The sequence below is a fragment of the Microcaecilia unicolor genome, chromosome 1 (assembly GCF_901765095.1).
Source record: "Microcaecilia unicolor chromosome 1, aMicUni1.1, whole genome shotgun sequence".
Taxonomy (NCBI): domain Eukaryota; kingdom Metazoa; phylum Chordata; class Amphibia; order Gymnophiona; family Siphonopidae; genus Microcaecilia; species Microcaecilia unicolor.
In genome coordinates, this window is record NC_044031.1 from 193,004,958 (window position 1) to 193,030,157 (window position 25,200).

At 46.0% G+C, this 25,200-nt stretch overlaps 1 protein-coding gene across 11 annotated transcripts in view; it reads right to left on the bottom strand.

Moving 5' to 3' along the window:
• UBP1 (upstream binding protein 1) overlaps positions 1 to 25,200 on the bottom strand; it is a 330,162-nt gene that overhangs the window by 95,514 nt on the left and 209,448 nt on the right. For all 11 annotated transcript variants that reach the window (XR_003942186.1, XR_003942191.1, XM_030203410.1 and 8 more), the window contains one exon: positions 4,081 to 4,135. Coding sequence is in view for 9 of the 11 variants with exons in the window: in XM_030203410.1 (XP_030059270.1) it covers positions 4,081 to 4,135 (55 nt within the window). In the remaining 2 variants the exon portion in view is untranslated. The remainder of the gene's footprint in view (positions 1 to 4,080; positions 4,136 to 25,200) is intronic.

Sequence of the window (25,200 nt, forward strand, 5' to 3'; positions counted from 1 at the left end):
CAAAGAAATGCAAAGTGATGCACTTAGGGAGTAGAAATCCACGAGAGACTTATGTGTTAGGCGGTGAGAGTCTGATAGGTACTGAGGGGGAGAGGGATCTTGGAGTGATAGTATCCGAGGATCTGAAGGTGATGAAAGTGTGATAAGGCGTAGCGAGAAGGTTGCTAGGCTGTATAGAGAGAGGTGTGATCAGCAGAAGAAAGGAAGTGTTGATGCCCCTCTACAAGTCGTTGGTGAGGCCCCACCTAACGTATTGTGTTCAGTTTTGGAGGCCGTACCTTGCGAAGGATGTTAAAAAAATAGAAGCGGTGCAAAGAAAAGCTAAGAGAATGGTATTTATTTATTTATTACATTTGTACCCCGCGCTTTCCCCACTCATGGCAGGCTCAATGCGGCTTACATGGGGCAATGGAGGGTTAAGTGACTTGCCCAGAGTCACAAGGAGCTGCCTGTGCCGGGAATTGAACTCAGTTCCTCAGTTCCCCAGGACCAAAGTCCACCACCCTTACCACTAGGCCACTCCTATGGCATTTGCGTTCCAAGACATATGAAGAGAGACTTGCTGACCTGAACGTGTATACCCTGAAGGAAAGGAGGAACAGGGGTGATATGATACAGACGTTCAAATATTTGAAAGGTATTAATCCGCAAACAAATCTTTTCTGGAGATGGGTAGGCGGTAGAACGAGAGGACATGAAATGAGATTGAAGGGGGGCAGACTCAGGAAAGATGTCAGGAAGTATTTTTTCACAGAGAGGGTGGTGGATGCTTGGAATGCCCTCCCGCGGGAGGTGGTGGAGATGAAAACGGTAACGGAATTCAAACATGCGTGGGATATACATAAAGGAATCCTATGCAGAAGGAATGGATCCTCAGAAGCTTAGCCGAAATTGGGAGGCGGAGCAGGTGGGGGGAAGAGGGGTTGGTGGTTGGGAGGCGAGTATAGTGGAGGGCAGACTTATACGGTCTGTGCCAGAGCCGGTAATGGGAGGCGGGACTGGTGGTTGGGAGGTGGGGAATCCTGCTGGGCAGACTTATAAGGTCTGTACCCTGGAAAAGACAGGTACAAATCAAGGTAAGGTATACACATATGAATTTATCTTGTTGGGCAGACTGTTTGGACCATGAAGGTCTTTTTCTGCCGTCATCTACTATGTTACTATGTTACCTCTTCGAGTGAAGCTTCATTGGCTTCCCATTAGAGGAAGAATACATTTTAAAGCCCTCACTATGATTCATAAGATCATATATGGAGAATCCCCTAACTACATGAACAACCTCATCGACCTCCAAGCCAGAAATAGAACATTGTCATCTCGTACCCACCTCAATTTACACCTCCCAAACTGCAAAGGTATTAAATATAAGACCTCCTATGCATCCAGTTTCTCCTTCTTGGGCAGCCAGCTTTGGAACGCTCTGCCTAGATCCATCCGAAAAATCAACGACCATTTACCCTTCAGGAAAATGTTGAAGACCCACCTCTTTAAGAAAGCTTACCCGACTGACTGTACTTAAACTTATCCACTTGATCCTGGTCCTGAGGACTGTTATACCTCTGACTTTATCTCCCAATTCTACTCATGCACTTCCCTTTATCTTTCCTTACCATCCTTCCTATTTTTTACCCTTCCCTATCTCTTTTCCTTTTGATTTTCTATCTTTGCTTGCCTCTAATTTTTAACTCACATTTCCTCAAAACCTCACAATTACTACGTTTACTACAACTTGTAAGATTCTCATCTAGACTTTGTAACTGTATTTACTATGTAAGCCGCATTGAACCTGCAATATGTGGGAAAGCGCGGGGTACAAATGTAATAAATAATAATAACCTGTTGCTAGAGAAGGTGGTCAAGACAACTAACACCGCAAGATTCTCAAGAGGTCTGGACAAGCAACAGGAGAAAAATTCATACAAAATTATTGCCAAGTAGACTTGGAAGACCCACTACCCATCCCTGGAAATCAGTTGATTAATGGATTTTGGGCTGACTCAGCATGGATTTCTTATGTTCTTATGAGGGTCAGCCTGGCAGTATGTAAGAAAAGACACCCTCTATCTTTTATTCAAAAGGGGTTTTTTTTTAAGGGGGAACCTAAAATAGCATGGTAGTTTATAGAATAGCACTTCCATAATTACTTTTTTGGGGGGACAGCTGTTTGTGTGGACACAGCACACAAACAGAATGGTGACTGGCGACAGGAGCAGAGTAGAAACTCCAGCATATGTGCAGTAAGCTTTGACTTACAGATCCACAATGTTGAATTCCAGTCCTCCAGTAATGCAGCAATGTTGGTGTCACCCAAAGATGGATGACTATATCTGTCCATGAAACTTTTATAGTTTTTTTTCTTATATATATATTCCTTGTTATTTTACCTGATTGCTAAATTAAATCTTATTTTTTGTTCACTGTTTCAAAAGCATTAATGTAGTTGGTGTGGTGCCACCTGATTAAGTGCTTTAAGTAATATTTTTAATCAGAAATTATCTATATGAAAATGAGGAGGTATTTGGGGAGTCTCAAGGGCTAGTGTAATTTAACACAAGTGGCTATATTCAGCCCCTAAGTAAATAGGTCTTGGTAGCTCACACATATAGATAGCGGACATAACTTAAAAAGTCCAGCATAAAGTGGGGAGGGGTGTTTTGTGAAGGGGAAGGGGGGGTAGGAACTATTAAAATGCTTGATTGGTAAAAGTGCTAGACATATTAGTGGAGAGCTAAGTTAAGGGGACTGTAGCTTGTTCATACTGGACTCCAGATGATATTTTGTACTCTTCATCATTAAAGATAGTTGGACTACAAGTTAAATCCTTGAGGGTGGGATGGGGTATAGGATTGGGTAGGGTGGGGAGAAAATTAGTAAAACTTTGATAACACTATTATCTTGTTCCTAATCAGCTTATTCAGCTTGTTATGGTTGCAATTCTTTGTATATTGTGCATATTGGCTGTTTCATTCGGTTAAACATAAAGTCCAGCATAAATGTTTCACAATATACAAGTACTAACGTCTGGCACTGAGTAAACAGATAAGTGATGAATATGAATATAAGTTCAAACTGTTAGATGTTTCAAATCACATGTTCTTCACACAGCTAAGTATCGGCTTCTGTCTGGTTAGTGATCTCAGTATTTTTACTTTTTCATATTTTGTAAACAAGTAAATTTCTAGGAACTATACCAGCCTTTGGTTATGTGAGGGTTTTAGTGTCCCAAGAACACACCAGAGAGTAACATGTTGAGCAGGAACTCACCCAGTAGCAAGCAGGAACCCAGGTGCAGGGTGGGTAGTTGCCAATGTAGAGGGCACATAGGTAAATGCAAGTGGGGTCTGAGCAGTGCTCAGCAGGACCCTCCAAGATCTAAGGAGTTAACCTACTGCTTAGGGTTAACTCCTTAGATCTTGGAGGGTCCTGCTGAGCACTGGTGGCATTTAGGTGCTATGGGACAAGGGGAAAGAAATCCCCTGCTCTTCACATTCCCAGCCTCTCCCTCTGGTTTTTGTCCTCACATTTCCTAACTCTCCCCTCCTTCCCCCAGGACCTTTTTTTACCCACAGCCAATCCCACATCCCACCATCCACCACCAACCCCTTCCCAAGCCTTCTCACCTTTCTGCCCCTCTTCAAAGCTGATCCTTTTTTTTCTCACCTCCATTCTCTACTTCCCACCTCCTCTAACACTGCTCTACCACTTGAATTCAAACTTGGGCTTTGAATTGTGCAGGCCACAAAACTAGTATCAGTTTCAAAGATGAGTCAACCTGACACTAGATGACAACCTGAGGCACCATACTTCTCCCTTCTCTTGCCAGAATGGATCAAAATATGGTCAGGATAGTGAACATGGGATCACGAAGGGAGCAATGACATTTGGTGCCCCCATCCACTCACTCTGCACAGTTGTTTCAATTCCACACGGATTGGGCAACTCCACAGCAACAGCTGGACTTTGCTGCCCTTGTCACAGCGCAAGAAACTACCAGCTCAGATTATAAAAACTGACCTAAGGACAATGTGATGCAAAAACATTTGAAATTAGTTTCTTTTAATAAAATAGTAAAATACTCACATCAACAGCATCTTGAGGAATTGAATCTCCTTGATGATTTGGTGAAGAAGAATTACTAGAAAACAGGAAACAAAAAATGGATTTAACACACAAAAATCTTTGCCCCCATTATTGTAAATGAAACTCATTTCACACATATACAGAACACAATTTCATTTTTCAAGCTTTTACTTCCATTAGAATCCAATGTTTACAAAATGAGCCAATCTGCTTATCTCTAACAGGTGTGCTCTGCAGACATCAAGACAAAACAATCACATAACTGGATGACATCAGAAAAGTACTTGGACAGAGTAGCTCTCGGAGCTCAGAAAGAGCTAAAGGGTTTGAGCACACATATACCATGCCCCTGCAGCAGGGGCGTAGCCACGGGTGGGCCTGGGTGGGCCCAGGCCCACCTAGTTTTGGTTCAGGCCCACCCAGCAGTGGAGGCAGCGGAGCGGAGGGAGCAGGCTGAGCTCCGATCCCGCATCTGCCTCCCCAGCCCGCCACTGCCCCGCCCCCCCGCCGCACCTTTAAATATTACAGTTTTGCTGGAGTCGCGGGCAGCCGGCATTGAAGACATCGGCAGGCTTACGGCGGTTCCAGCAGCCTTCCCTCTTCCCTCGTTGCAAGTCGGATGATGGCTCCGCCCTCTTCTGACGTATTTCCTGTATCTACGAGGGCGGAGCCATCATCCGACTTGCAACGAGGGAAGAGGGAAGGCTGCTGGAACCGGCGTAAGCCTGCCGATGTCTTCAATGCCGGCTGCCCGCGACTCCAGCAAAACTGTAATATTTAAAGGTACGGGGGGGGGGGGGGCAGGAAGGAAGGAAACAGGGCAGACAGGAGAGGAGGGTTGCTGGACATGGTGGAAGAAGGGGAGAGGAGGGTTGCTGGATGGAGGGATGGGGAGAGGAGGGTTGCTGGACATGGTGGAAGAAGGGGAGAGGAGGGTTGCTGGATGGAGGGAAGGGGAGAGGAGGGTTGCTGGACATGGTGGAAGAAGGGGAGAGGAGGGTTGCTGGATGGAGGGAAGGGGAGAGGAGGGTTGCTGGACATGGTGGAAGAAGGGGAGAGGAGGGTTGCTGGATGGAGGGAAGGGGAGAGGAGGGTTGCTGGACATGGTGGAAGAAGGGGAGAGGAGGGTTGCTGGATGGAGGGAAGGGGAGAGGAGGGTTGCTGGACATGGTGGAAGAAGGGGAGAGGAGGGTTGCTGGATGGAGGGAAGGGGAGAGGAGGGTTGCTGGACATGGTGGAAGAAGGGGAGAGGAGGGTTGCTGGACATGGTGGAAGAAGGGGAGAGGAGGGTTGCTGGATGGAGGGAAGGGGAGAGGAGGGTTGCTGGACATGGATGGAGGGAAGGACAGGGGAGAGGAGGGTTGCTGGACATGGATGGAAGAGAGGGAAGGGAGAGAGAAGAAATGCTGGACATGGATGGAGGGGATGGAAGAATGAGGAAGGAGATGAGATGAGGCAAAAGGAAGAGAGGAGAAAAACTGCACATGGATGAAGAAAATAGGCAGAAGCTGGATCCACTAGACAGTCAAGTCTGCAGAGGACCCAGCTTTTACTTATGGATATAGAGCAAGAAATGAAGAAGAAAGGAGGAAAGTAAAGAAATAAATGGAAAGGAAGCCCTGGAAACGGAGTTAAGAGGACAGATAGCAGCAGAATCGGATACTGGGTCAGCATGATCAGAAAAACAGTCACCAGACAACAAAGGTAGAAAAAAATCATTTTATTTTCATTATAGTGTTTGGAATATGTCCACTTTGAGAATCAGGTGCTCAACATTAAAAGTTTATATTTATTTACTTATTTATGGCATTTTATCCCACATTACACATGAATTAAATTGGAACCTGGGATCATTTAATTTTTTTTTCCTGGAGACAGCAATGCATTGCCCCCCCCCCCCCCCCGCCCCCCCCAGGCTCTCTCCCCGGCTATAGCCAGCTCTGCAATTTTGAGGGGAGGTGCACAGGTGGATGGGGGGGTGCAGAGGTGGACCGGGGAGAGAGTCTGTTAAACATTTACCAGCACACCACTGTCTAGTGCCCACCCATCCAACCTGTTGGCCCACCCAAAAATTGACTTCTGGCTACGCCACAGCCCTGCAGAGGCACTTCAGTTGCTCTATAGCTTATCAACTCTGATGGAGATGTGTGGGATAGTGCAGCAGACTTCTCTTATCTACAGAAAGAAAAAGTTGCTTACCTGTAACAGGGCTTTCTATGGATATCAGGATAAAGCAGACACAGCCTCCTCTGAGGCTTAATAGTTGAAAAGCTTAGCCAACAGAGTACATAGGTCACATTCCCACCTTGCTGACATCATGCATCTCTTCCAATGAATGAATAGTGAGCACAAGGCATCAGAAGCAAATCAGTCAAGAAATAAAAATGAAAGTCTAAATTTGGTGACAAATGCTACTTGTTCTTGCGTGGCTTCACTTATTTACAAAAGTGTTTATGTTGCCCTTTCTTCCTTTTGAGGTGAAGGAAGGTGGGAAAGTATGTCTGCATTATCCTGATGTCCACAGAGAAAGCGAAGATACTTAACTGTAGCAGGTATTTTCCGAGGACAGCAGGCTGATTATGCTCACACATGGGTCGACATCTGCTTCGGCCCGGGAACAGGCATTTTGCCATAGCAAAGACAAAAAAAACAAACATGCACGGACTGACTTCCCACCCACCGCGCGAATCTCAATTAAGTCAAAGTATAAATAACTCCAAGGGGAGGTGGGTGGGATTGTGAGAATAATCAGCCTGCTGTCCTCTGAGAATACCTGCCACAGGTAAGTAGCTTCGCTTTCTCCGAAGACAAGCAGGCTGCATTATTCTCACACTAGTAAAAAAAGGCCCGTTTCTGACACAAATGAAACGGGCGCTAGCAAGGTTTTCCTTGGAGTGTGTATGTTTGGGAGAGTGTATGTGAGAGTGACTGTTTGAGAGTCAGAGTGAAAGTGTGAGTGTGTGAGAGAGAGAGTGAGTCTGGGTGTGAGTGTGTTTGTGAGAGAGTGTGTGTGAGAATGAGAGTGTGTGCAAGTGTGTATGTGAGACACAGTGTGAGAGAGAGTGTGTGTGTGTGGGCAAGAGAGAGAGTGTGTGTGAGACACAGATTCTCTGTGAGAGTGAGTGTATGACACCAAGCGAGTGTGTGAGTGACTGTGTGGCACATAGAGAGTGAATGTGATACAGTGTGAGACAGAGTGTGTGAGAGTGAGAGTCAGAAAGACATTGTATATGAGAGAGAGAGTGTGAGCCGTGCCCTCCCAATCCATGGCCATCTGTCCCCTGCCCCCTCCATTCATCCTTTTCCAGCAATTCCCCTCTGTCCCTGAGCCCTGCCCTCCCAATCCATGGCCATCCATGTTTGTCTGTCACCTGCCCCCTCCATTCATCCCTATCCAGCATTTCCCCTCTCTGCCTGAGGCCTGCCCTGCAATCCATATCCATCCATGCCCATCTGTCCCCTCCATTCATCCCTATGCAGCAATTCCCCTCTCCCTGAGTCCTGCCCTTCCAATCCATGCTCCTCTGTCACCTGGCCCCTCCATTTTTCCCTATCCAGCATTTCCCCTCTCTGCCTGAGGCCTGCTCTGCAATCCATATCCATCCATGCCCATCTGTCCCCTCCATTCATCCCTATCCAGCAATTCCCCTCTCCCTGACTCCTGCCCTTCCAATCCATGCCCATCCATGCTCATCTGTCACCTGGGCCCTCCATTTTTCCCTATCTAGCATTTCCCCTCTCTGCCTGAGGCCTGCTCTGCAATCCATATCCCTCCATGCCCATCTGTCCCCTCCATTCATCCCTATGCAGCAATTCCCCTCTCCCTGAGTTCTGCCCTTCCAATCCATGCCCATCCATGCTCCTCTGTCACCTGGCCCCTCCATTTTTCCCTATCCAGCATTTCCCCTCTCTGCCTGAGGCCTGCTCTGCAATCCATATCCATCCATGCCCATCTGTCCCCTCCATTCATCCCTATCCAGCAATTCCCCTCTCCCTGAGTCCTGCCCTTCCAATCCATGCCCATCCATGCTCCTCTGTCACCTGGCCCCTCCATTTTTCCCTATCCAGCATTTCCCCTCTCTGCCTGAGGCCTGCTCTGCAATCCATATCCATCCATGCCCATCTGTCCCCTCCATTCATCCCTATGCAGCAATTCCCCTCTCCCTGAGTCCTGCCCTTCCAATCCATGCTCCTCTGTCACCTGGCCCCTCCATTTTTCCCTATCCAGCATTTCCCCTCTCTGCCTGAGGCCTGCTCTGCAATCCATATCCATCCATGCCCATCTGTCCCCTCCATTCATCCCTATCCAGCAATTCCCCTCTCCCTGACTCCTGCCCTTCCAATCCATGCCCATCCATGCTCATCTGTCACCTGGGCCCTCCATTTTTCCCTATCTAGCATTTCCCCTCTCTGCCTGAGGCCTGCTCTGCAATCCATATCCATCCATGCCCATCTGTCCCCTCCATTCATCCCTATGCAGCAATTCCCCTCTCCCTGAGTTCTGCCCTTCCAATCCATGCCCATCCATGCTCCTCTGTCACCTGGCCCCTCCATTTTTCCCTATCCAGCATTTCCCCTCTCTGCCTGAGGCCTGCTCTGCAATCCATATCCATCCATGCCCATCTGTCCCCTCCATTCATCCCTATCCAGCAATTCCCCTCTCCCTGAGTCCTGCCCTTCCAATCCATGCCCATCCATGCTCCTCTGTCACCTGGCCCCTCCATTTTTCCCTATCCAGCATTTCCCCTCTCTGCCTGAGGCCTGCTCTGCAATCCATATCCATCCATGCCCATCTGTCCCCTCCATTCATCCCTATCCAGCAATTCCCCTCTCCCTGAGTCCTGCCCTTCCAATCCATGCCCATCCATGCTCCTCTGTCACCTGGCCCCTCCATTTTTCCCTATCCAGCATTTCCCCTCTCTGCCTGAGGCCTGCTCTGCAATCCATATCCATCCATGCCCATCTGTCCCCTCCATTCATCCCTATCCAGCAATTCCCCTCTCCCTGAGTCCTGCCCTTCCAATCCATGCTCATCTGTCACCTGGCCCCTCCATTTTTCCCTATCCAGCAATTTCCCTCTCTCCCTGAGTCCTGCCCTCCCAATCCATGCCCATCCATGCTCCTCTGTCCCCTGCCCCCTCCATTCATCCATTTCCAGTAATTCCCCTCTCTCCCTGTGCCCTGTCCTCCTAATCCATACCCATCCATGCTCCTCTGTCCCCTGCCGCCTCCATTCATCCTTTTCCAGCAAGTCCCCTCTCGCCCTTCCATGACCCCCCCCCCTCGCATCCATGCTACTCTCTCTCCCATGTCCCAGCCTGGCCCGCCCTCTTCTCCCCCCCCCCCCCCCCCCGCCTTCGCATCCATGCCTCGCATCCATGCATCCCTTTTTTTTTTTTTATTATTCTTTTTAACTTTACCTCCGTGGCGGTTCGTGCAGCGAAGCGTCAGGGAAGGAGGCGGCGCTCCCGACGTCTAGCTTTCCCTTCGCTGTGTTCCGCCTTATTTTGAAGGCGGAACACAGCGAAGGGAAGGCTAGACGTCGGGAGCGCCGCCTCCTTCCCTGACGTTTCGCTTCCCGATTTGTTTGTTTTTTTCGCGAGGGCGGGGCAGAGACGGCTGGCTGGCTTGAAGGCTTCACACCACGAATCCACGAACCCTACAGCTTCAGTGACGTCAGATGGCTTCAGGGCATGGCTTCAGGGCTTCAGGGCTTCACAGAACGTTGTCCTCATTAGAACGTTCACGGTGCGTTTTATTATATTAGATGTGGGTTATCCCTAGCATCCAGGCTCACCCAAAACAATAAATATTGGTCAACTCGGCCTCGCAACGGCAAGAACATAATGGAGATTGACCTGACAATTATATACAGACAGCTGAGAGTGCAGCTATTATGAGCCGTGACATGGCCCTCCAAAGCCAGTCCAGCTTGGGCATAAGTACATAAGTAATACCATACTGGGAAAAGACCAAGGGTCCATCGAGCCCAGCATCCAGTCCACGACAGCGGCCAATCCAGGCCAAGGGCACCTGGCAAGCTTCCCAAACGTACAAACGTTCTATACATGATATTCCTGGAATTGTGATTTTTCCAAGTCTGTTTAGTAGTGGTTTATGGACTTATCCTTTAGGAAACCGTCCAACCCCTTTTTAAACTCTGCCAAGCTAACCGCCTTCACCACTTTCTCCGGCAACGAATTCCAGAGTTTAATTACACGTTGGGTGAAGAAACATTTTCTCCGATTTGTTTTAAATTTACTACACTGTATTTTCATCGCATGCCCCCTAGTCCTAGTATTTTTGGAAAGCGTGAACAGACCTGTTCCACACCACTCATTATTTTATATACCTCTATCATGTCTCCCCTCAGCCGTCTCTTCTCCAAGCTGAAAAGCCCTAGCCTCCTTAGTTTTTCTTCATAGGGAAGTCGTCCCATCCCCGCTATCATTTTAGTCGCCCTTCGCTGCACCTTTTCAAATTCTGCTATATCTTTCTTGAGATGCGGCGACCAGAATTGAACACAATACTCAAGGTGCAGTCGCACCATGGAGCGATATAACGGCATTATAACATCCTCACACCTGTTTTCCATATCTTTCCTAATAATACCCAACATTCTATTCGCTTTCCTAGCCGCAGCAGCACACTGAGCAGAAGGTTTCAGTGTATTATCGACAGCAACACCCAGATCCCTTTCTTGGTCCGTAACTCCTAACGTGGAACCTTGCATGACGTAGCTATAATTCGGGTTCTTTTTTCCCACATGCATCACCTTGCACTTGCTCACATTAAACGTCATCTGCCATTTAGCCGCCCAGTCTCCCAGTCTTGTAAGGTCCTCTTGTAATTTTTCACAATCCTGTCGCGATTTAACGACTTTGAATAACTTTGTGTCATCAGCAAATTTAATTACCTCGCTAGTTACTCCCATCTCTAAAGCATTTATACATATATTTAAAAGCAGCGGTCCTAGCACAGACCCCTGAGGAACCCCACTAACTACCCTTCTCCATTGTGAATACTGCCCATTTAACCCCACTCTCTGTTCCCTATCCTTCAACCAGTTTTTAATCCACAATAGGACATGGGCATAAGTGAAGGATATGCAATCTGCTAGCCAATTGGAGATTGTGCGTTTTCCAATGGTGACTCCCCCTCCTGTTGGGATCAAAAGCAACAAACTGGGCGGACTGTCTGAAGGGCTTCGTCAGCTCCATGTAAAAGGCCAATGCTCTCTTGCAGTCCAAGGTGTGCAAGCTGCTTTCACTAGGGTGTGCATTAGGACGGGGAAATAATGTTGGCAAGACAGGGTGGAATGGCCTTACTTGTGGGAGGTTTTGAGTGTCAGTCGGGTAAGCTTTCTTAAAGAGTGTTATGGGATTTGGCCCCAAACTTATTGGATGGTTGAAGAGTCTTTATGAAGCCCCTGTTGCTTGTGTTTAAGTGAATGGGGGTTACTCACCAACATTCCCCTTTATGCGGGGTACTAGGCAGGGGTGCCCGCTCTCTCCTCTATTATTTGCACTACCTATAGAACCCTTTGCCCAATGGGTTCAGTCGTTGACAGACATTAAAGGGATCAAGATCGGGGAAGTGGAGCATAAAATAGCCCTCTCTGCAGATGACATTTTATTCTATGTTAAGGCACCCCAATTAACTCTACCTGTAATTGTGAGAGAACTTAGCAGTTTTGGGAAGTTGTCAGGATTCAAGGTTAACTACGATAAATCCGAATTCATGGATGTTACCCTTTCTGAAAGTCAGGAGAAGGAGATATTACCATCTTTTGTCTTTCGTAGGGCGCGGACAAGCTTCCGCTATTTGGGAATTCAGATCCCCAGGGAGATCTCTAAGCTCTATGCCCTGAACTACACTCCATTGTTTCGACAATTGCGGAGAGACTTGAGCAACTGGAAAGATGGGTGGCTATCTTGGTGGGGTCGGATTTTGGCACGCAAAATGAACCTATTGCCTCGTTTACTGTTTTTGTTTCAAACACTTCCCTTATCGGTGCCACAAATAGAATGAACGAGTTTACAGTCTGAAATCTCTAGATTTGTGTGGGGTGGGCACCCTCCAAGATTGGCTGAGACAGTGATGTGGGGGTCGGTGGAAGGGGAATGCCTAATCTAGTGTGGTATTACTGGGCAGTTCAACTGAAGTTTGCTGGAGCCAGGGGGAACAGTCCCCTACAGCCACACTGGAGCAACAATACTCTTTGGACGCAGCACTCTGGGCCTCCCTTACTAAAAAAAAGCTTACAAGCAAATGGCATCTAACCCGTTTATGTCACACCTACCATCATTGTGGGGTTTTTTGAAATACAGACTGAGGGGCACTCGGGCACCCTCGTCGTTGGCGAATATTACCCATGAGCCAGGTTTTTTGATTGGTCTTAGGCAGGCCACATATGTTAATTGGTCTCATCATGGCCTACCCAGGTTTCACGACTTTTTGGATGTGGGGGAGGTGCATCCCTCTGAGGAATTGCAGGAGTCCCATGGCTTATCCTCCTTGGACCTCTTCCCATACTTGCAGGTTAAGCATTACATCTCTAGCCAGGGTTGGCTGAGAGAGGATCCTGATGAAACTGAGCATTTTGAAAATCTATGGGTCTCCATTGGGAAACTCAGGGGCAATATCACCCATGTATATCGGTTTCTTAGGGGGGACGGCCTTTGTTAAACACCCCTATATGAAGGCATGGGAGGAGGATTTGGGGGGGTGAGCTTATGGTGCAAAAGGACGTGTCTGGAGGTGAAGAAAGCTTCTATATGTGTTTTGATTAAAGAAACTGCATTCAAAGTTCTAAGTAGATGGTATTATACTCCAGCCAGGCTCAAAGCTATGTATCCTGGGACTACAGACATTTGTTGGAGGTGTGGGGAAAGTCACGAGAACTTTTTACCACATCTGGTGGTCTTGTGAATGCCTGCAGGAGTATTGGCAGGGAGTCACACAATGTTTATCGAAAAACCTGAAAATCCTGTTCCCGTGTGACCCCAAGCAGTGCCTGCTTGGATAGGGCAATCGTAGAGGATTGAAATGGCAACACCGACTCAAAAGACTTTGTCTGGCAGCGGCAAAAATGGTTATTGCTGCTCACTGGAAGCGGAGCACTGGACCAAACATTAGTAAATTGGTGTTCCAAACTTGAGTTGTTGGGGGAGCTGGAAAAATTAACTAAACACCGTTTGGGGCAATATAATTGAGGAATGGGTACATCTGGACCGATTACTGGGTAAAGATGCAGTAGATGGGGAGGGTAGGGGGTAGTTTGGTAAGAGGTGTTATAAAGGGTGTCTGGTTTTACATAATGGGAAGCATAGGGGGTATGGTGATGGGGAAAGACACAAAGGACTTCTTTAGGTTTAATGTTGTATATCTCTGATTATGAACATTGCTGTTTTTCAAAATTCAAATGTCAATAAAATTTATTGTTAAAATAAATAAATAAATAAAAGCTCAAGATGAATGAGTCAAGGCGCAGTAGGTGTGTCCCTACCCTTGTTAGGCATACTATCAGATTCTGTGTCAGAGGTGTTGAAGTTCGGAGTGGCTAGTCACAGGTCACAAGGGTTATTGATGGGATTAAGCCCAGGTCTTTCACATTATCTAATGAACCACCAGCTAACAACATTACGTAAGGGCCCTTAATACTTGTAACTTTATGCAGAGAGAACATTTTCTCTAATTCTCGGGGCTCCAAGGTAGCAAGATATTACCTCAGAGCTACATAAAGAACATTTCATGGGATTAAGATTAAACAAACTGTCTGGATGAGAATACTGAATGCAAGCACAGGTCACAGCTCTAGTACAAGCTAAATGAATATATATATTTTTACACAGAAGCACGCGTCAGCCAACACAAAATACATAAACTTTTAAGCCTGCCTGCCAAAAAAAAAAAGATCAGAGCACCATTCCTCATGAAATTGCAAGACAGCAAAGCTAGGATTAGCAATGTACAGTATGGGCTAGAGTGGAACAATTCCACCAGAGAACTGGATTTCAACTCAATCCTCTGAGCACAGCCAACCAAGGTTTCAGGACTTCCATAATGAATATAACATGAAAGATTTGCCTGCACTGCCTCCAAAGGAAGTAGATTATTTCCATGCATATTCATTGTGGGAATCCTGAAAACTTGGCTTGGCTAACTGTGCTGAGAATTTGGCTGAAAAACACTGAAGCAAACACATGGCTTAATTTCTAGTAGATCACTAGGAACCTTCATTTTCAATACATTTGCAGATAGAATTCTGCATATTGCAACTACAAAGAAGACGGAGTGTTGAAAATCTCATGTTATATACCAAGCTGGAGAACAGATTTCCAAATATTGAATCTCATTAGCCATTTAACTTTCAAAATCATTAACAGGACTAGATGTCAATTTTAAAGACCACTTCACTCAGCACCTCCCCTCCCCCCCTTCCATACATTTAACCCTCTTCCAAAATGTCCCTTATTTCCACTTTTGCTTGTCCCCTTTCTCCCCAACATATCCCCCTTTTTTCCTATTATGACCACCTTTCCCCTATCCTTCTAACTCCCTCTTCCTCAACAAATGAATTTCCAAGATTTCCTTCACCCTTTCTCCCAGGACGGTTTTCTGTGACTTCTTCCTTGGTAACTCTGGTTTCCTTGTCCGAGTGACACCAGTAGAATGGCTTTGGCAAACGATTCTCTGTTTCTCCTCCACCAGCAACTTCCTTCTTCCTCCTGTGCAGTGTTCATATGATTGATGATTTAGTACTAATTGTGCTGCATGTATAATCTGGGTCCAGTTCCTACAGGTGCCCTATCAATCTTCGTAAGTACGAGATGCTAGAAATCATAGGCTTGCAGTTTTGAAATTAGGGATAAGCACGGTCGCTCACCTGTATCAGGCATATGTCAAAGAAGATTTGGAGTAAGACGCACAAATGGGCAGAATTGCCAGAACAGTTCTTCCTGAGCACAGAACTATGTGAAAAGTTCTGAACATGTACAACCCTTCCTATGTACAGCAGTTTCATCAGCTCCTCAGTTCCATAGCTCAAGAAGTTGGAAGGGACTGTGTTCCTGATCAATCCTATCAACAGGAAAACACCCGTTACAGGTGAGCAACAATGCTTTTCCCCAAACAGAAATGAATCCATTTACATAAAAACAGGAAACTGATCTGCTTACATATTGTCCATTATTCAAAACCAGCCTACACATTAAAAATGTGTGAGTTGCAATATTACAGAAAAATTGGCTGACAGTTCAACCAAACATCCTGGTTTTTACTGTGAGCTGATCCAAACAATAATGCAATGTTAATGTATGATGTGACCTCCAAATGGTATCCAACAAAGCAGAAAAGCTGCAATAACTTTGATGTCATGACATTTCACTTTATAAAAAGGAGCACAGGTTGCAGATAACAAAACTAGATTTACCAAGCCAATTAATTTGTTAAGCTTCTTTTGGTGAGCAAAACGTCAATTCTGTTGGGGGGTCAAAGGAGACAAACAGCTGCATAGATTTTCTGATGGACAGTTCTGCCGAGGCAGTTGACAGCCCATTTCCAGCTTCAGGCAGCAAGTAGGCCGTACTATTTCCTCATTAACTTAGAAAGGCATTACCACATTCAGTAAAAACTCAGTATTCAGAGAACTACCTTGTTATGATGAAACAGAGCATAAGACTTATTAAGTAACTAGATAAGATAATCATCACTAGAAAGAGAGCTTTCTATGCTACACACTTAAGATAAACCATTATTTTAAATGGCAGCTTCATAAGGGATGTAATGAGCACATTAAGGTCTCATGGCACAAGAGGTTTCAGTAGAGAAATGAGTGAACACCTGGAAGCCAGTTGTCCATCCGAATATGATAAGGAGTTTGAGGTCCCAGATAATAGAAATGGTATAAATTGTTTAAAATAATGAAGACAGTGAACAGGGTTGTGACCACACAAGATGAAAAATGCCTTAAGCGGAAAAGGTACATCTGGGAGATTTCTTTGCATCTGGGAGATTTCTTTGCTGCAATTAATATATCTTAAATGTGTGTGTTGAAGACTTGGTGCTATTAGAGCTAAGGCTTTGAGGGTGGAATGAAAGTGGCAGCCTTTATTCTGGGTGATGAATGGAGACATTGGGTGGGTGGACCACTAGGCATTTGAGAAAACCTATTTTGATGAAGCCAGTGTGGCATTGAGAAAATCATGCCTGCCCTCTGCTGAAACCTGTGCAGAGTCTTTGAACTGTGAGTGGGATTGGGGGACAAACATAAGCCATCAACTAATCCAGGGTATTGCTAAAGCATCCCTCACTAGATCCAGCGATGAATAAAGCAGCAGCTTTGCATTTTCAACACTGACAAATTCTGAAGCGGTCCACAATCAACAAGATTAAATTTAATCATTTCTTGAAAAGCCAGTGGAAGGCCAGGTGACACTAGAGTCTGCAGATTATTCAACTTTCCAGCATACATGTGAGTGAATTTTCACTTAGCATAGGCCTCTTGAATTTTTTTTTTTTTTAATAGGTTTATTGAATGGGTTGGTTCATGAGACTAGTGACATCCATTCTAAGTTAAAAGGGTCTAGATTAGGTTAAACAGCTCCATCAACAAACCAGTAAGCAGCAAAAAAATGTCAGCAGACTATATTGCAGAACCAAGTTGAGCCAAAACACATCTGAGTACTCATTTCTATGAACCATGTGCTGTATGCCTGCTAGACAAACATATCTGTCACAAAGAGCTAGAACAAGTTGGCTAACTTGGCCTTTAATATATAAATCTTCTCTTGGTAGGAGCACAGATTAGGCTACAAAAGTTTGAACTGAGTTCTTTGTGCTCTTTAGTTTTTAGCACATATTTTCTTTGCATGTTTGAACATGTCCGGATTACTGTTTAATGATGATCTGTGGAAAAGAAACACACTGAACACTGATTTCTTCTACACCTACCATACATGACAAGGCAAGATCTACCAGATGAGAAATCAAGACAGAGCTCTCTGCTGATGGCTCATACCCTTACTCATCTCAGAGATGATGGATAAGATATCAAAGTATAAGCTCATTATAATTAATAAGACCAGCAAAAACAGCAGAAGTGGTGAGAAAGGGGAGGCACAAAGCTATAATCAACTTCTAATGAGCACGCTGTCGGGTTCTCGAGGCAGAACCGGAATTCGTGAGCCCTTGGACCACTGCCGAGGAGCAGCAGAGACAGGCAAGACCACCCTGGAACTGAATACTGAGAAGAGCAACGCTGGAACTCTGGACTGGAGTGGCAACAGAGGCAGGCAAACTGGAACAGGCAGAACAGGAACAGCTTCACCTGCGCTTGACCACCGTTCCTCCGGAGTTGAGCTCCGGAGTGCTGGCGGCCGGCAGGACTTGCAGGACAGGGCAGGAACTGAAGACCCAGAGGACCCACCCTGGGACTAGGATACACGAGGGAGACTTGGCTAGGTACTAGACTAGGACTGAAGGCTGCTACGCAACCACTAGGCAAGAACCACAAGACAGACTAAGCAGACAAGACGTACACAAAGGCTGGCAGGAGCAGGAGCAGAAACGGGGTTCAGGATATACACTAGCTAGGCAGAAGCAGGATTCAGGATATACACTCAGGATATACCCACTAGCTAGGCAGAAGCAGAATTCAGGATATACACACTAGCTAGGCAGAAGCAGGATTCAGGATATACACACTAGCTAGGCAGAAACAGGGTTCAGGGCAACACATAAGCTGGACAGCAGACAGTAGAATAAACCAGGATACAGCAAAGTCTTGGGGCAGGCAGCAGACAATAGAATAAACCAGGAGTAGCAGAGCCTTGGGGCTGGCAGCAGACAATAAAATAAACCAGGAGTAGCAGAGTCTTGAGACAGGCAGCAGACAATAGAATAAACCAGGAGCTAGCAGAGTCTTGGGGCTGGAAACAGAAAATAGAAATAACCAGGAACTAAGAGTCTCTGGGCAGGCAGCAGACAATAGAAATAACCAGGGATAACAGAACCAAGGTTGAAGCTTCAGCAGCTCCAAACACAGACAGAGAGTAAATGGCTGAAGCTTCAGACTCCAAACACAGAGTAAGGCAATGGAAGGACAAGTAGTCCACAGACACCAAGCAGAAGGGGCAGGAGCCCACACAGAAGGACTAGCAGTCCACAGACACCAAGCAGAAGGGGCAGGAGCCCACACAGAAGAAATAGCAGTCCACAGGCACAAATAAGAGAAGGGCAAGAGCCCACACAGAAAGACAGGCTTAGTAGCAGCGCAACAGAACACTCACTAACCTGATGACCTTTTGGCATAACACAATGAAGGCTCTCACTGATTATGTCTCCCACTGCAGGACAGGAGCAGGGAACACACTCACACCAAGGAGAGGCTTGGAACACATAGGAAGGACAGGCAGGAGCCATCTTGGAAGCTGGAACAGAACAGGTGGGAGCCATCTTAGATGCTGGCTCCCCAGAGAGGCATAGCCCACACAGGTGCCATCTAGTGAAGCAATCAGCACACAAGGCAGAGACAGAACTAACACAGAAGCAAACAAAGGCCACCAGAAAGGTGTGTCTGAGGTGGTCACGGCCACAGACATGACACACGCACACTAACTTGGTAACAGTACTTGATCTCTTTCTTTTCAAATTTGGAACTTATAGCTGTAGCCCTGGTTGTGAAAGGTCTAAAATGAATTGTATTGTAAAGATCATTGTGGAAATTCTGGATGCCGGAATGGGTTGTGGACTTTGAGGCCTGGATTTGAGGACCCCTGATGTATGGAATTCTCATTCCTGGGTTAGTGACTGTGAACTGATGATTTTGATTGCACCAGGTTTGGCTTTGCGGATGATCTGGAAACCCCAAATATGAGAACTTTTAGCAGTCTTAGCTTTGAAATAGGATACTGAAGAGCAGAAGGCAGCACCAGCCCTATATAAAGGGGAGTTGTTAGCTCTGAGCTGTTTTTCTCTGATTCGATATGTTGGTGAGGCGACCCAACCTACTTATCTGGACTAGTCTAGCAAGACTCAAGGAAAGAAATTTAACTACTATGAATAAATTTCATTTTATTATCTAGAGATAAAGTCACTTCCATCTGGCTGAATAATCATAGCTATCTTTCAGCAAGATCTAAAAGTTGTCCTTTAAAAATCTAGTTTTCTGAAATTTGCTAGTATCAATTTATTTTTTACAGTCCAATGAATATTGGAAAGAAATTATACATAAGGGAGTTGGGCATGGCTGCCCGGGAGAACCATAACTCTCTAATCAAATGGAACCAATGTGATATAGAGGGAAAACAGTAAAAAGATACATTCTGGCCAATATTGAGAGCGATTTAATCAGCAGGAGAAAATCCAGCCTGCTTAAATCACAGTGAGTCACTGAACCGCCGATATTCAGTGGCATTAAACTGGGCAGTGCAGCTGAATATCACCTCTGATAGCCCATGTTAAAAGTGGGCATTTCAGGGGCAGCACTAGGTAAGGGCTGATGATTATGTGAGTGCCGGCCATGGTCAGTATTTTAAAAAATGTTGACCGCTGCCGGCTGAGAGTTTAAAAATAGGCAGATGGGCAGGTTAAATAAGTTGTCCAAAAAACTCGTACATAAGAGAAGCAGTTCTATCTTCTGTAGCATGCAAACTTTGACAAACTAAAGAGAATTGCTCTGTCACACTTCCTCTCCCCTCTTCGTTCTTTTTTTGGTCACAAGCATTCACAGAGCCAACATACATGTAGACAAACCACACACATCATACACATGCACACAAAGGATTGTAAATAATTCCAGGAGGCTGCTTTATGGTAAATTCTTCTATGAATCTTAGTGACTGAACTGCATAGCTTTCTTAATGGTTGCTGTTATTACTGTTAATTGTATAGAAGTATTGCAATACCTGTTTGCTGTGAAGCAGTGGCACCTTGTTATTAAATTGTAAAATCCATTCTTTCTTTTTTATCAGTAACAGATGAGTCCAGAAAATTGTGGGTTATGACCATCTACCTGCACGTGGAGATAGAGGGCAAGAAATTAAATCCTCTCGTGTAGGACAGTGAACATTATGGTCAGTGTTTCCTCTATTTCCAGCAGGTGGTAGACAGTCTCCCAGCAGTTTCTGGAAATTTCTCTTGTTCTGGGTTTCCTAGTTCAGTTGAGCTGGGAGTTATTTAGACTAGTTCTGGTACCTACATTGAGGTACACCTAGGGTGGTGGAACTGACCTGCCTGTGGAGCAGGGACTGGAGCATTACTCCATTTATTTCATGGTGCCAATGAAAGGAGCCTCCTTTTGGTCAATCCATGTCTTCTAAGGTATAAACGCCTGCCTCGGGTTCCAGTATTGTCAGATGGCAATGCTTTGCTCAGTGATTGCATCAGTCTAGCCAGGTGAGTTCTTTACCTTCCTCTATCTTTCAGAGGCTTATAGCCACATTCCAATAAAGGAGGGCCACAAGTGCTATCTCCATTTTTGTGTGCTGGGGGCACAATCTTCAGTTTTGGTTCCTGCTCTTTGGATTAGCAATGACTCTTTGCACCTTCTCCAAGGTGATGGTGGTGGCATCTGTGCCATCAGGGCATTCGGGTCCATAATGATCGGCTATCTGTGTTGACTTGGAGGATTCATAGGCACTACTGCTCAAGTTATTTTGCTATTGGAGCACTTAGGTTGGGTGGTGAACTGGGCATAGAGTCACCTGTCTCCCAGCCACACCCTGGAGTATTTGGGAATCAACACAGTGCAGGGAGCAGTTTTCCTTCTGGAGGAGCACATGGTGAAACTCCAAGCGCAGAAGTGTAGCCCGCATAGCCTCAAGACCCCTTGCCTCTGGGACCATCTTCGGCTTTTGGGCTCTATGGTGGTAACCTTAGAGGTGATGCCTTAGTTGTGGGTTCATGTGCGCCCCCATCAGCAGCCCTTTTGTTTAAGTGGGCACCAGCCTGCCAGGATTTTAGCCTCTGGCTACCACTTCCTCCCAGAGTGTAGTGCAGTCTGGAGTGGGCCAGTCCCAGTCATCTTTTTTTTTTTTTTTTAGGGGGACTGGGGGGAGCCCATTGGCTATATCAGATTGGGTGGTGGTCCTCACAGATTTGAGCCTCCTTGGATAAGGAGTTTACTTCTTGAGCAAAGTGGCACAGGTATGTTGGTCCCTTTTAGAGTCCTCTTGGAATCAACCTTCTAGAGATCCGGGTGGTCAGGTTAGCTCTAGCGGAGTTCCTCTCCCTGGTTCAGAAGGCTGCCCATGGTGATGGCAGACAATGCCACAGATGTGACCTGTATCAACAAAGAGAGTGGCAGTAGGAGTCAGACTTTAGCCCTGGAAGTGGCACCCCTTTGCTGCTGAGCAGATTCAAATCTGCTCACTTTATTGGCAGTCCACATAGCTGGCATGGACAATGTTCAGGCAAACTTCCTCAGTCTATCCCTGCTGGATCTAGAGTAGTGGGCAAGTGGATTTTTAGCTCCTCCTGGACTGGTGGGGGCAGCAAGCCTTTGACTTCCCGACCTGAAGCAGTAAGGCCAAGGTGGAGCACTTCTTCAGGTATCAGAGTCAGCCTTGTTAGGGTATAGATGCCCTGGTTCAGTAGTAGCCCAGGGAAGAGCCTCTGATAAGCAAGGTACTGTGCAGTATAGCGCAACATCCCATTCTAGTGGCCTCATAGGCTGTGGTACATGTGGATCTGGTTCATCTGACGGTAGTCGACTCAATACTTCTTCCCAGGGGTTGGGGCTTGCTCCTTGCTCTGGCAGGGTTCGATGGAAATGGAGGATCCAAATCTCTTCTGGTTTACAGTATGAGCCTTGAGACGTGGTGTTGAGCAAAAAAAGAGTTTTCGCCTGCTGTGATCTCCACCTTGCATAAGTCCTGCATGTCCTCCACTTCCCTGGCTCGGTACAGGTTTGGAAGGTTTTGGGGAGCTGATGTGGTCAAAACTCACTTTTCTCTTGGTTCCTCTCTTTGAGCCTTTGAGGTTGGCCTTGCTTAAGATCTCACTGTGAAAATGGTTTTCTCCTGGTGGTGATTTTATTGGCCAGGAGGTTTCAGAGTTGCAGGCTCTTATCTTTCCTTCTCAGAGAACTTGGTGTCCATCTGTACTGTTCTTTCCTTTCTTCCCAAGGTGATCTTCCCCATTCCATGTGAACAAAGAGGTGTATCTGTCCTTCGTGGATGGGGGATCAGACTCCTGCTAGAGTTCTGCTCGATATTGCGGGAGCTGAATGAGTTTTGGCTTGTGTCACCATTTTTTGGTCTCTTCCATGGCCCTTGGGCCAGGTGGCGTCTAGAGCCTCCATTGCACATTGGATCAAGTTTAAAGTTTAATATTTGACATACTGCCAATAGGTACATCCTTCATAGTGGTTTACAATAACATAATAAAAACTAAGATGATTATATAATCAAATCTATGTAAAAGATAGTAAAGTGTACAATCTTAGTTTACAATCTGATTAAAAGAAAAAAAGAGAGAGATTAGTGCAGCATGCCATTACTGGCAGTACCAGTACATCTGTTAATCCTCCAGGTAATAAACATTATAAGCATCAGAGAACAAAAATGTTTAAAAAAGGTTGCATGTGTGAGAGTGCCTTCCTGCCTGATTGACTCACCCGGACCTGCTGTTTTGTCTTCTCTACGGAGCAGTGAACATATGTCTTCATTCGTTATTGTGCCGTTTCTCTTCAGATAATTTTTTTTCTTACCTTCCTACCTCTTCCTTCTTGTTGTGAGTAGCAAGAGACCAATTTTCTTCCTTTTGATTATTTTCCCCCTTTTTTTTTCCTTAGTTTTGTTGACTTTTTAAAGTTTTTTTTAAATTTATTTTTCTGTAGCTCACAGCCCCCTTAGGCCTGAACTCCTGGCCGGGTCTTTGTTTAAAAAAAAAAAAAATATATATATATATATATATATATATATATATATATATTACAATAGAGCTGTTTGATTTTGCTGCTGTTATCTTTCCAGCAGCATCCTAGAAGCCTTCCAGTGAGCTCAAGTGGTGCACAGGCTGTTCTATGTCTGTGACTGACCCACATGACATGTACCTAACCTATCTGGCCCCTGGCTGTAATTCTTCTCACTGTTTTATTTGTGCTGAAATGCAGAGGAGAACACAGAAAAGTCGAGAGGCCCTGAATGAGAAACATTTTGTGGCTTCAGGAGCTGCATCAGACACTGGAGACGTATCAGCATCGAGGAGGCACTCCCTTGCCTTGACGTCTAATGCCAATAGTGCCTGCTTGGGCTGAGCATTATTGGATCTGACACACAGGACGCGCGAGGATTCCGCATTGTCCTCGGCACACTAAGGGACCCCGATGCTGGGCATCGAGCGAAGGCGAAGAAGCATCAGCATCAGTCCCCTACGAAGCGCAATGCCAGGAGCTCCTGGACACGGCATTGCTGGTACTTGAGAAGTGCCGGCGCTGTGAGAACCACTCTCCTTTCTGAAGCTAGGACCCCACCTCTGATTTGGCTCCTACATCTTCACAGGCTGGCTCCACACCAGCACTGATCCCGCCTTTACCAATACCTGCTCTCAAGGAGCAGCTCCGGTGATGACACAGGAGGAGCTGGGGTGCATCCTGGCTTTATGCAATGCCGAGACATCAGGGGCGCTGGTACTAACTATGGTGCCACTCCAGCCCAACCTGGAGACCCGTGCTCTGTCAGTTGAACATTCGTCGACACTGCTGCCTTGTCAGGCATCAGAGCCAGCACCAATCCATACGGTGCTTCTTTCCAACCTGTCAGGGAGGAAGTAATACCAGAGTCCAGGAAGGAACCCGTACCTTGGCACATACATGCAGTGGTCTGAGGCAGACGCAAACTCAGACGTCCAATGAGAAGTACTTTGCTGAGTTGGAGTCGGATCACTCCTGGGGATCTGATGTAGAGCCAGAGGACCTCTTAGAGGAGGGATCTCTTGGCCTCCAGACCCCTCTCTGCCACAGGAAAGAAGTTTCCCCCAGAGAAGCTTTCTTTCAACAGTTATTTTTTAATGGAAATGGCAGAAGCCATTCCATTTAAGTTGGAGATTGAGGACGAGCCCAGGGCCAAGATGTTGGATGTCCTTTATTATGATTCCCCTCCTAAGGGAGCTGTGACAATGCCTGTGCACAATATCCTTAAGACTGCACAGATGAAGAATTGGGAGACCTCACTCTCTGTGTGGGTAAGTTCCCAAGAAGGATTTTATATATAGAGTCCCAAAGGCTCCTGGATTTGAGATGCCGCAACTTCTGCACCATTCCTTAGTAGTCGAATCCACCCTCAAAAGAGCCAGAAGCTCGAGGACCCATACCTCAACTCCCCTAATCAGGAATGCTTGCACTTTGGAGTCTTTTGATAGGAAAGTGTTTCAAGGCTTGATTCTTATTTCCTGCATCCAGTCTTACCAGCTCTACATTAGCATTTCCTTGAAGAACTTGGTGCACAAAACTTCACCAACTAGCAACTAATTAGAAGGAATGTTGAAAGCACATAGCTCAGGCAACTTTTGATGCCTTTGACTTGGTGTCCAGACTTTCCGCCACAGGTATTGCTAAGCACAGACTCTCATGGCTGCATGTCTCGGACCTGGAACTAGCAGTTCAGGAAATGTTGGTGGACATCACTCCCCAAAGTATTGTCCCACTTTGCTCAGTTTGGCCTAGTTACAGGTTTGCAAGTTAATAAGGATAAATCCACCATGTTAGCTTGCTGCTAAGGAAGGGAAATGGTGGAGGACTTTTTCATTAATTTGGGCTAAGGGACATTTGAAATATATAGGACTGCTTATACCTAGCTTTTTGAATAAACTCTATGCTCTAAATACCCAACCCAAATTAGTGGACATGAAAAGGCTAATGTACAGTTGGAAAGATAAACTACTGATCATTTCTATGGCTGAAAGTTCCCTACTGCAAAAATTGTATTATTGTGTGATCCACTGTTTGTATACGTATCTTAGATGGGTTAGTAAAGTTTGGAAAGGAAGATCTGCTCATTGTTATAAATGTGGGACTGAGGAGGGAACTTGTTTTCATTGCTGCAGCCCTGGTCATCTCCCTGCCACTGCTACAGAGATTCTCCCTCCTCCTGCAACCACGTGCTGATAGTGCTGGGC